This window comes from Heterodontus francisci, chromosome 39 (genome assembly GCF_036365525.1).
Source record: "Heterodontus francisci isolate sHetFra1 chromosome 39, sHetFra1.hap1, whole genome shotgun sequence".
Lineage (NCBI taxonomy): Eukaryota > Metazoa > Chordata > Chondrichthyes > Heterodontiformes > Heterodontidae > Heterodontus > Heterodontus francisci.
The window spans coordinates 36991640-37004405 of record NC_090409.1 but is presented as its reverse complement, the minus strand read 5'-3'; the positions used below and the strand labels follow the sequence as shown (position 1 = coordinate 37004405).

Here is a 12766-nt window from a genome sequence, read left to right as displayed (position 1 = left end):
GCTACCACTTGTAGGTGACTGGGAAAGGATTGTTTTATACCTCTTGAGCAACACAATTATGGCTTTGTCACACACACTAAAGTCTAAATAAATGATGATTTACGACTAAATAAGTAATGATTCCCACGTTTATTTATGAACTGACCACTTTCATGTCAATCTCTCTACCCGTATCCCTTTATTCCTTTTCAATCCTATCTCCTTCTGCGTTGGCCCCTGGACAAAAGTTTTCCCTTCTCACTTAGAACTCAAATTCCCAACTGCCTAACCTCTGGCCCTCCATTTGCGATGATGTTCCTGCAGCTGTCAAATTACCTCAACCACTCTCTCACCTCCATTTTTGATGCCCTTGTTCCCAGTGAAACACTTAGATTAGAGATACAGCACTGAAACAGGCCCTTCGGCCCACCGAGTCTGTGCCGACCATCAACCACCCATTTATACTAATCCTACACTAATCCCATATTCCTACCACATCCCCACCTGTCCCTATATTTCCCTACCACCTACCTATACTAGTGACAATTTATAATGGCCAATTTACCTACCAACCTGCAAGTCTTTTGGCTTGTGGGAGGAAACCGGAGCACCCGGAGAAAACCCACGCAGACACAGGGAGAAATTGCAAACTCCACACAGGCAGTACTGGAATCGAACCCGGGTCCCTGGAGCTGTGAGGCTGCAGTGCTAACCACTGCGCCACTGTGCCGCACTTACTTGCTCCTACCTTAGTAACTCCCCCCAGTAAGGGCCCCATCTTCACTCCCTCAAGTGCAAGGGATGCAAACTTGAACGTATCTGGTACACAAACGGGTTTAGCCATCCATCTTCAGACCTGGTTGGACAATAGCAAACACGATTGGGCCTTGCTCTTCTTTGCCAAAACACACACTAGAGGGCAAAGGTATCCTCTCGGCTGCTTTTCTCCTGTACCACCGACTCCACTTACCTTTCCCTTTGATCTCATTCTCAAGGGCAATTAGGGAAGGCATCAAATTCTGACCCTGCCAGCAATACTCACATCCCATCAACAAATACAAATCACCCAGTTACCTTTCCCTTTAATCATCAGCGAAACCTTTTGTATAAAATCTCTTTATGAAACCAGTCTTCCTATGTTGGAATTTCCATTTTTTAAAAATGGTGTGACGTCAGCAGATCCATTAAAACCAATGGAGTCTGTAATTTCATCCCAGCCTGAGGTTCTCTTTAGGATTGTGTGATCCAGAAAATCAGGCTGTTTGCTGGATGTTGCAGGAATTTAAAAAGTGTGGCTCAGTGATGAGCCAGACTGTATGTTACACTAACAGTAAAAAAGCTTCAACATTTTTCCTTCTCCAGAAATATCTACACGGCTTAATTAAACCTGCATCCGCTTGCACAAAACTGTTTCTCTCTGTGATGTGATGGGTTATGCCTTCAGTGACTCCTCCAGAAATATCTTTTATTCCTGGTTCATCGGGCATATTCTCTGACTTTCTGCTTCTTCCTTCATCTATACCTTATTAGAAATCACGCATGTGCATGCTTGAGGTGATGCTATATTATCTTTCCCTCTTAATTTGCTTCCTGAAAACGTTTTATGCACCATTTCATATTCAGTAAGTGAAATGTCCAGAAAAAAGTGTTTCAACAAGACAAAAAAATGTATTTCATAATAAAATGATTTGATATATCCATCAAATGGACCTTGCTGTCTTTTCATGCTTGCATTTTACTGTTAGTTGGAAGGACTGGTACTCCCAAAAGCTTGTGCAGTATATCTGATTTTCAAGGATGATGAATTAGTATTGTTAACTCAGCTGTATCAATGAAACATTTTCCTTTAGCTTCTTGCAGTTGATTTTCAAAAGTCGAGTACAAATTTCAGAAGTTTTATAGAGGTGAAGTTTACATTGACTGATGTTTGAAAATAACCCAGAAAGGGTGTATGTGTGAGACAAATGTGAAAGTGCTGATGTCGCACCATATCTGTAGCTTGTTTTGTGCTCTAAAACATCACGGATGCATTAAGCTGTGTGTGTGAGACAATATAAAATTCGAAAAGGGGTGCAGGAGGACAGGGAGCTGGATGTATATGTGCATAAATCATTGAAGGTAGCAGGACAGATTGAGAGAGTGGTTAATACAGCATCCTTATTAATAGAGGCAGAGAGTATAAAAGCAAGGAAGTTATCTCTTTGAAACATACAAAATTCTTACAGGGCTCAACAAGGTAGATGCAGGAAGGATGTTTCCCGTGGCTGGAGCAGTGTAGAACCAGGGGGCACAGTCTCAGAATAAGGTGTAGGCCATTTAAGACGGAGATGAAAGGGAATTTCTTCACTCAGAGGGTGGTGAATCTTTAGAAATGCCTACCCCACAGGGAGGTGGAGGTTCAGTCATTGATGTGTTCAAGACCAATACTGATAAAATTCTAGATATTAAGGGATATAGGGATAGTGCGGGTAAATGGCATTGAGGTAGATCAGCCATGACCTAATTGAATGGCGGAGCAGGCTCGAGGGGCTGAATCACCTACTCCTGCTCCTATTTTCTATGTGTTCCTGCTCCTTCTTCCTATGTGTTTGTGTGTGAGTGAGTGAGTGAGAGAGAGAGTTTCCTGTCAATTGTTACCTGTTTTGGTGCAGGCTTGAAGGCTCAGTCTCTAATGTTGGAACAGAGGGTGGATGAGTTGTACAAAAGGTCAGAGTCAGAGGACAGGAAGGGAGGCAAGGCTGGAAGTGGTTAACAAGTACGATGAAGTAAAGTCATGGCGATAAAAGCAAAATATTGCGGATGCTGGAAATCTGAAATAAAAACAAGAAGTGCTGGAACCACTCAGCAGAGAACTCTGCTTCTCTTTCCACAGATGCTGCCAGACCTGCTGAGTGGTTCCAGCATTTCTTGATTTTAAAGTCATGGAGATATTTGTAGCTGAGGATATAAATTTTATATTTGGTATATTGATTTAGGGCGACTGCACTGTCCAGTGTGGGGCAAATAGGACTGAACCAAGGCTTTGGACGAGTTGGAGTTGATGAATAATGAAAATTTAGATGCCATAAGGAGTCGATTTGAGTCTCTGGTCAGATTAAGGAGCGCACAGAGTTTTGGCAGTGAGGTAGGTAGGTATAACTGCAAAAGTGGAAGTCAGCAATCTTGGTAATGGAATTGGATATAAGGCTTGAATCTCAGCTCTGGGTCAAACAGCCTGGTTGAGCCAAGGACAGGAGACTGTTGCAGGTGATCAGAGTTTTGTCAATGTTATGGACTGAAGCTACTGAAGAGTAAAAGCACCAACTGGACGAGAGAACAGGATTATCATCGCAGTCAGAAACAAGACAATCTGCTGCACTCTGCGAGATTTATTGAGGACATTCTGCAAATAGCAGGATGTGACCGACTGTTCACAATCTCTAAGCACAAAATATACTGACCCCAAGGACCCGGTCACAACCTGACTCACACCATAACCAACCCTGAACCCTCACTGACTGACCCTCAGTCCCCAACCCCTCAATGACTGACTTCTCAAACACTGACCTGACCATCACACCCTGACCCTCACTGATTGACCCACATAGCCTCACACCTCACTGACTGACTTCTCACACACTGACCCTCACTCATTGACCCACAAATCCTGAACCCTCACTGACTGACCCTCAGACATCACTGACTGACTTCTCACATTGACCCTCACATCCTGACCCCTCACTGACTGACACTCATACCTTGACCTCTTATTGACTGACCCCTCACAACCTGACCAACCCTTCATTGACTGACCCTCACTCCCTGAACCCTCAATGAATGACTCCTCATACACTGACACCTCATTGACCAACCCTCGCTCCCTGACTGACCGTGACACAAAAACAAAAAATCTTGCAAATAAACAGCAGGGCTGGCAGCATCTGTGGAAAGAGAAGCAGAGTTATTGTCTCAGATTTGTGACCCTTCATCAGATCACAACCTCACACCTAAGTACTCAATGAAGACCCTCACACCCTGACCGCTCACTGAATGACCTTCACCCCATGACCCCCATTGACCAACCCCTCACACCTGACTCCTCATTGACTAACCTTCACTGTTGACCCCCATTGACCAACCCCTCACACCGAGACCCACCTCATTGACTGACCTTCACCCCCTGACCCCCAGTGGCCAACCCCATCACACCCTGACCCCTTCTCCGACTGAGCCCTGTAGCCTGACCCTCACTGACGGAGCCATCACACAACCTGACCTTCACCCCCTGAACTCCCATTGAGAAACCTCTCTCACCCTGACCTTCACCCCCAAACTCCCATTGACCAACCTCTCACCCTGACCTTCACCCTCTGAACTCCCATTGACCAACCCCTCACACCCTGACCTTCACCCCCATTGACCAATCTCTCACACCCTGACCTTCACCCCCATTGACCAATCTCTCACACCCTGACCTTCACCCCCATTGACCAACCCCACACACCCTGACCTTCACCCCCATTGACCAACCCCACACCCTGACCTTCACCCCCATTGACCAATCTCTCACACCCTGACCTTCACCCCCAAACTCCCATTGACCAACCTCTCACCCTGACCTTCACCCCCTGAACACCCATTGACTAACCCCTCACACCCTGACCTTCACCCCCAATGACCAATCTCTCACACCCTGACCTTCACCCCCATTGACCAATCTCTCACACCCTGACCTTCACCTCCATTGACCAACCCCACACCCTGACCTTCACCCCCATTGACCAATCTCTCACACCCTGACCTTCACCCCCAAACTCCCATTGACCAATCTCTCACACCCTGACCTTCACCCCCATTGACCAATCTCTCACACCCTGACCTTCACCCCCATTGACCAACCCCTCACACCCTGACCTTCACCCCCATTGACCAATCTCTCACACCCTGACCTTCACCCCCATTGACCAATCTCTCACACTCTGACCTTCACCCCCATTGACCAACCCCACACCCTGACCTTCACCCCCATTGACCAATCTCTCACACCCTGACCTTCACCCCCTGAACCCCCATTGACCAACCTCTCACACCCTGGCCTTCACCCCCACTGACCAACTCTTCTCACCCTGACCTTCACCCCCATTGACCAACCTCTCACACCCTGACCACTCCAACAGCTGCCTCACCTCTATCACTAACTCGTTTCAGGGAGACCAACCGACCTCAGTCCCTTTCCCGATCCAGAGAAACCCGTCCGCCGCTTCCCGCCAAAATACCCGCCTCCCATTGGCTGCATGGCATCCAACCCGCCCGACCCATGACGTATTTGCCCGAGAACGAATTCCAATTGGTGCTTTGAAATGTCAATCATCACATCACCACGCCCCGCTCCTCGCGGGTTCTCAGGTGCGCAGGAAAACCATTATGCTAATGACGACCTCGCGCCCTGTGGCCGTTGGGGGAGGGGGGGGCGCTCACCCGCCCAGCGCTGATTGGTATCACAGCCAACCAATAGCAACGCAGTACAGCGACAATGACGCCACGGCAGGAAGGTTGCAGCCAATAGGGAGCAGGGACGGTGGGGATGGGCGGGGCCAGGGGATGGGATTGGCAAGGCGGCGCATTTGTCTCCGGCGCTGTTCAGTCGCTCAGGGCGGCTCCGGGGGTCGGAGTTGTGTTTAGTGTTAGCGCTAGTTAGAATAGCGACATTGTTCATTATTGAGGGTCAAACTTTCTCTCTGGGGGCGGGGAGTCTGCAAACCCACTCAGTACTATGAAAGCTGCTGTTGTAGGTTGTATGGGCTTTGGAGGGAGTGTAGATTAGATTTACTGGAATGATATTTGGAATCCAAGGGTTAAACACCAGAGAGAGTATAAATCATCATTTAGAAAGGCACCGAACAAGTGGTAGTCCACATGGATTTGTTAAGGGAAGGTCGTGTCTGACTGAATTTTTTTGAGGAGGGTCGCGTATTTAATGTCCTCTACATGGACTTTACTGACGATATGAAAATCGGCCTTGCTGATAGTGAGGGAGAAAGTATAAAATGCTGGTTAGGCCACAGCTGGAGTACTGTGTACAGTGCTGGGCGCCACACAAGAGGAAGGATGTGATTGCACTAGAGAGGGTGCAGAGGAGATTCACCAGGATGTTGCCTGGGCTGGAACATTTCAGCTATGAAGAGAGACTGGATAGGCTCGGGTTGTTTTCCTTAGAGCAGAGAAGGCTGAGGGGGGACCTGACTGAGGTGTACAAAATTATGAGGAGCATAGATAGGTTAGATAGGAAGAAACTTTTTCCCTTAGTGGAGGGGTCAATAACCAGGGGGCATAGATTTAAGGCAAGGGGCAGAAGGTTTAGAGGGGATTTGAGGAAAAAAAATTTCACTGAGGGTGGTTGGAATCTGGAATGCATTGCTGAAGAGGTGGTAGAGGCAGGAACCATCACAACATTTAAGAAGTATTTAGATGAGCACTTGAAACGCCATAGCATACAAGGCTATGGGCCAAGTGCTGGAAAATAGGATTAGAATAGTTAGGTGCTTGATGGCTGCCACAAACACGATTGTCTGAAGGGCCTGTTTCTGTGCTATATAACTCTATGACTCTAAAGCTGTGAACTGCAGCTGGGCAAATGGAATTCAATCTGGGGAAGGCAAACAAGGCAAGGGAATAAGCAATTCATTGTCATAGAGTTATATCGCACAGAAACAGGCCCTTCAGCCCATCGTGTCCATAGCGGACATCAAGCACCTATCTATTCTAATTCCATTTTCCAGCACTGGGCCCATAGCCTTGTATGCTATGGCGTTTCAAGAGCTCATCTAAATACTTCTTCAATGTTGTGAGAATTCCTGCCTCTACCACCCCTTCAGGCAGTGCGTTCCAGATTCCAACCACCCTCTGGGTGAAAATCTTTTTCCTCAAATCCCCTCTAAACCTTCTGCCCCTTACCTTAAATCTATGGCCCCTGGTTATTGACCCCTCCGCTAAGGGAAAGAGTTTCTTCCTATCTAACCTATCAATGCCCCTCATAATTTTGTATACCTCAGTCAGGTCCCCACTCAGCCTTCTCTGCTCTAAGGAAAACAACCCTAGCCTTTTCAGTCTGTCTTCATAGCTGAACTGCTCCAGCCCAGGCAACATCCTGGTGAATCTCCTCTGCACCCTCTCCAGTGTAATCACATCCTTCCTATAGTGCGGTGCCCAGAACTATACACAGTACTCCAGCTGTGGCCGAACTAGCGTTTTATACAGCTCCATCATAACCTCCCTGCTCTTATATATTATGCCTCGGCTAATAAATACAAATATCCTATATGTCTTCCTAACCACCTTATCTACCTGTGCTGCTGCCTTCAGTGATCTATGGACAAGTACACCAAGGTCCCTCTGACCCTCTGTACACCCTAGGGTCCTGCCATCCATTGTATATTCCCTTGCCTTGTTAGTCCTCCCAAAATGCATCACTTCACACTCCTCAGGATTAAATTCCATTTGCCACTGCTCTGCCTATCTTTATCGTCCTGTAATCTGAGGCTTTTCTCCTCACTACACCACCAATTTTCATGTCATCTGCGAAGATCATACCTTCTATATTCACATCTAAATCATTAATATACACTACAAACAGCAAGGGTCCCAGCACCGATCCCTGTGAGACACCACGGGTCACAGGCTTCCACTCGCAAAAACAACCCTCGACCATTACCCTCTGCCTCCTGCCAGTAAGCCAATTTTGGACCCAATTTGCCATGGATCCCATGGGCTCTTATCTTCTTAACCAATCTCCCATGCGGGACCTTATCAAAAGCCTTACTGAAGTCCATGTAGATTATATCAACTGCTTTACCCTCATCTACACACCTCGTCACCTCCTCCAAAAATTCAATCAAGTTTGTTAGACACGATCTCCCCCTGACAAAGCCGTGCTGACTATCCCTGATTAATCCATACCTCTTCAAGTGGAGATTAATCCTGTCCCTCAGAATTTTTTCCAATAGTTTCCCTATCACTGATGTTAGACTCACCGGCCTGTGATAAATAAGAGTGTAGAGGAACAAAGGGACATTGGAGTGCACGTCCACAGATCTCTGAAAGTGGCTGGACAGGTGGTCAAGAAAGCATACTGGATACTTTCCTTTAGTGGCCGATGTATAGAATAAAAGACCTGGGAGGTTATGCTAGAACTGTATAAAACATTAGTTAGACCACAGCTAGAGTACTGTGTAGAGTTCAGGTCACATTACAGGAAGGTTGTGAGCACACTAGAGAGGATACAGAGGGGATTTACAGAGGATGTTGGCAGGAATGGAGGATTTTAGCTATGAGGAAAGATTGGATAGGCTGGGGTTGTTTTCTTTGGAACAGAGGAGGCTGCAAGGAGATTTAAGGTGTGTAAAATTATGAATGCCTTAGGTAGAATGGATAGGAAGGGCCCATTTCCCTTAGCAGAGAGAACAATAACCAGGAGGCACTGATTTAATGTGGAAGGATTGGCAGGGAGTTGAGAGATTTTTTCACCGAGAGGGTGGAGGGGTTCGGAACTCACTGCCGCGAGGCTGAAAGCCTCAGAAACCCGTATCGCATTAAAACGCTTGGATATGCACTTGAGATGCCGTAACCTATGACCAAGAGGTGGAAGGTAGGGTGAGACTGGATAACTCTTTGGCTAACAGGCACATGATGGACTGAATGGCTTCCTTCTGTGCTCCAAATTTGTTTCCATGTACTCCCTGGAATGTAGATGTTAAGAGGTCATTTGATCAAAGTTTTCAAGCCAATACAAGAAACAGAGAGGGCAGATAGAAAAACTATTTCCGTTGATTGGGGAATCTAGGATTACGGGGTAGAGGCTAAATATTAGAGCCAAACCTTTCAGGAGTGAAGTTAGGGAACACTTGTTCACGCAAAGAGTGGTAGAAGTTTGGAGCACATCGCAAACAGCAATTGATGCTAGGTCAACTGTTAATTTTAAATTTGAGATTTTTGGTCACCAAAGGTATGAAGGGATATGGGGCAAAGGCAGGAATATGGAGTTAGATCACAGATCTGCCTTGATCTCACAAAATGGTGGAACAGGTTCGATGGGCCAAATGGCCTCTTCCTGTGTTCCATTGAGCTGCTGAATCAGAGACTCATCCAACACACAATGAGGCTGGTAAGGCCACTGTAGCAGTTTTTAAAAAGAAATATCCAATTAGTCCCACTCCACAGTTCTTTCGCCATGACCCTGGAAATATTATTTATTTTAAAGGTTACAATTTAAGCTGCTTCCACTACTCTGTCAATAGTGAATTCCAGAACATAACACCATCCTCTGTAAGAAAAAAAGTTCTCCTCATTGCCACCTCTTCCCCCCAACCCCCCGTTTCCACTTGTCTTTGACCCTTCTAACTGCGAAAGTTTCTCCCTGCATTATTCTGACACCTCTGTTTAAATCCTCCCCATAACTTTCTCTGCCACTTGTACCAAAACTCTGCCAGTGGAGCTTTCAAAGATAAAACCGAGGCCTTGATAAATGCCTGGATGGGACATTGTGCAGAATTCGGTGGCAGTAATCAGCCATTCTCCATCAGAATTCTAAAGGCTGGATTACCTGCCTCGCTGTTTCTCTCACAATAACCATGTTTTTCTCTGTGGGGCTCAGTCCCACACTGGGCAGTGCTCTCCTGGTCTGTGGGGCTGGATCCACATCAGAACACGAGGAGGACATTCAGCCCCTTGAGCCTCCTCCACCATTCAATAAGATCCGCTCCATATCTGTGATACACCTTCCTAATAAAAATCTATTGATCTGAGACTTGAATATTCCAACTGACCCCCAGCCTCATCAGACTCTTGAGGGAGAGAGTTCCAGATTTCCACTACCCTTTGTGTGAAGAATTGCTTCCTGATTTCACTCCTGGCTCTGATTTTAGATTATCTCCCCTTGTTCCTCATCCCCCATCTGAGGAAATTGTTTCTCAACGTCTGCTCAAATTCTTTTATCACTATAAACACTTGGATTAAATCATCCCTCAACCTTCTAAACTCATGAGAAGAGGCTTAGTCTATACATCGCATCCTCATAATTTAACCCTTCTAACCCTGGTGAATCTGTGTTGCACCCCCGACATGCCCAATATAGCCTCCCCGAGGTGTGATGCCGAGAACTGAATGCAGCACGCCATGTGCGACATGGCCAGAACTATGTGCAACTGAACCATCGTACAGTTGTGTCTCAGTGGAAGGTTGTGGGTTCAAACCCCACTCCAGAAACTTGAGCTCACAATCCAGGATGACACTCCCAGTGACAGTAGTGAGGAAGGGCTGCACTGTCATTTGGATGAGATGTTAAAACAAGGCTTTGTTTCCTGCTGAGGTGGATACAGAGGATCCCACAGCACTATTTTGAAAAAGAGCCAGAACGCATTTTTCCTTCAACCAACATCAACACTGCTTGCTATTTGTGGCAGCTTGCTGTGCACAAATTGGCTGCTGCATTTCCTGCATTACAACAGTGACTACATGAAGAATTTGACAGACGCTATACAAATGCAAGCCTGTCTTTTCTTTCTGCATCTCTCAGATATAATTGCAAAAATGAAAACACAAGAAATCATGTTCAGTGGTATCCGAATTTTATTCATGAACCCTTCGGCAGAATCCAAACTTTGTGATTTTTTCTGGCTATGCTGATATCGCTTTGCAGTTGGCCCACTACGAAAGAATTGGCAAGTTTGATAAAGCAATGTCACAATTGCTTTCTATTAGTATATTCTAGGGATGTGGGTGATGCTGGCAAGACCAGCGTTCATTTCCCTGCCACCAGATGCCCCAAGGTGGTAATGGCAGGTAGTCTTCTTTGCAGAGGTTTGATACAACTGAGTTGTCAGGCCACTATAGAGGGCAATTATGGGTCAACTACATTATTCTGAGACTGGAGTCACATATACAAAAAGGACTCATAACATTGCACTAGTTCTATAATATCAAACCTGCATGTTCGCATTGAATGGTCATTAGTTACTCTGTGATTGATATCATCCATTAAAGATAAATTGTTGGTTGCATTCCAATATATTAAAACAAAATGAATGGACAAAACTAACATATTAACATATTAAATTTATATAGTGACTCGAACGTAGTAAAATGTCCGATGAAGCTACACAGGAGCGAAGATTAGATCTTAGGACCCAGACAGCTTGAGGCACGGCCACCAATAGAGGGAGGAAGGAAGTGGGGGATGTGCAAGAGGCTAGAATTAGAGGAATGCAGAAGTCTCAGGGAGCTATGGGAAGTTACAAAGATAGCGTGGAATGAAGGAGTGGTGGATGTGTAAATGGCCCAGAGTAACAAGAATGTATAGAGCTCAGGTGGTTTTCACACTGCAAAAGATTACAGAGATAAGAAGAATGAATAATCCTGGAAAGCAATGGATTGAAGTTGTAAGGAGCGCTCCAGCTCGAACGCTGGCTCAGAGACGGCAGTGAAAGCCACCAGCCACCACAATTGTCTCCCCGGTGATGTAGGCCGCATCCTGCGAGCAGAGGAAGGAGACAGTGCCAGCGCACTCCTCCGGCTCGCCAATTCGGCGCATAGCGATTTTCTCCTCAAATCGCTGGCGCAAGCTATCGTCCGACCACAGGGCTGAGCTGAACTTAGTCCTAATAACGCCCGGAGCCAGGCAATTGACGCGGATGTTGACCGGGGCCAGCTCGTCCGCCAGCACCTTGGTCAGTCCCAACAACGCTGTCTTGCTGACGCTGTAGGGCCCGATGGCAGGGAAAGGCTGGTAGGCAGCGGCAGAGCTCACCAGCACGATGGAGCCACCACCTCGTCTCTCCATGTGCGGCACCACTAGCTTGGCCAGAAGGAAAGCCGTCTTGACGTTGACCTCGAAGATTTTGTCCCAGGCCTCCTCTGAGCAGTCCAGGACTCTCCCCGCGAAGGGATTGACAGCAGCATTGGAAACCAGGATGTCAATGGCTCCATGGCGCTTCAGCGTCTCGCCAACCAACGCCTCCCGGTCCTCCCTCTTGCCCACGTGGCAGACGGTGCCCGAGACACCCAGGCCCTCAGCCTGCAGCTGCCCCAGGGCCCTGTCCACGCTGGCCTGCTTGCGGCTGCTGATCACCACCTGTGCCCCATCCCGGGCCAGGCGCCGGGCAATGGCCAGCCCGATACCCTGGGTGGAAGCTGTGACCAAGGCCACTTTGCCACTCAACAGTGCCTGTTGCATGGTGCCAGGAAATTGGACTCTGACCCTCCTTCCGGTCATATGCGCCGGATGGGCGGAGTCAGCGCCGCGCGACGTGCACTCCCCACGTGACCCGCCCACCAATCACGGGGCAGCAACGGAACGCCTCGCCCCTTTGGCAGGGCGCGGCTCCGGACAGTCCACACGGCACGTGAGCCACAGCGGCGGGGGCCAATGAGCGCCCAGCGAGGGCGGGAGGTCGGTCCACGGGCTGGACCGGGCGGGCCGCCGGATGGAGATGGAGCGAGGCGCCGGGAGAAACCGTCCGGGAAGCTGACCTTGAGTAAGCGGCGCTGCTTTGTCACTCTCATCACGGTCCCGCCCAGCCTCAGCGCCGCCGCTCCCGGTTGGCTGAAACAAGTTCCCACCCTGTCCCTGACGGCATTTCCAGCATTGTGTTGCTATTGGCTGAGCGCCATGTCAATCAGGGCATTGTCGCTGGACGCCCCGCCCAATCTAACGGCTCAGGGCGCGAGATGCTCATTAGCATAACGGGAAACTCATTAGCATAATAACACCCTCATTAGCATGAGGGTCACCACGAATAAAAATTGAGCTAAAACA

At 47.8% G+C, this 12766-nt stretch overlaps 1 protein-coding gene across 1 annotated transcript; it reads right to left on the bottom strand.

Moving 5' to 3' along the window:
• Positions 1-10563: 10563 nt before the first annotated feature.
• LOC137352732 (dehydrogenase/reductase SDR family member 4-like) lies at positions 10564-12493 on the bottom strand. Its single transcript, XM_068018484.1, has one exon. The coding sequence runs from the start codon at positions 12221-12223 to the stop codon at positions 11420-11422; it is 804 nt and encodes a 267-aa protein (XP_067874585.1). The 5' UTR covers positions 12224-12493; the 3' UTR covers positions 10564-11419.
• Positions 12494-12766: the final 273 nt, after the last annotated feature.

Bases quoted from the DNA above. Each gene is read 5' to 3' on its own strand.
- LOC137352732 (XM_068018484.1), bottom strand. From the start codon at position 12,223: ATGACCGGAAGGAGGGTCAGAGTCCAATTTCCTGGCACCATGCAACAG.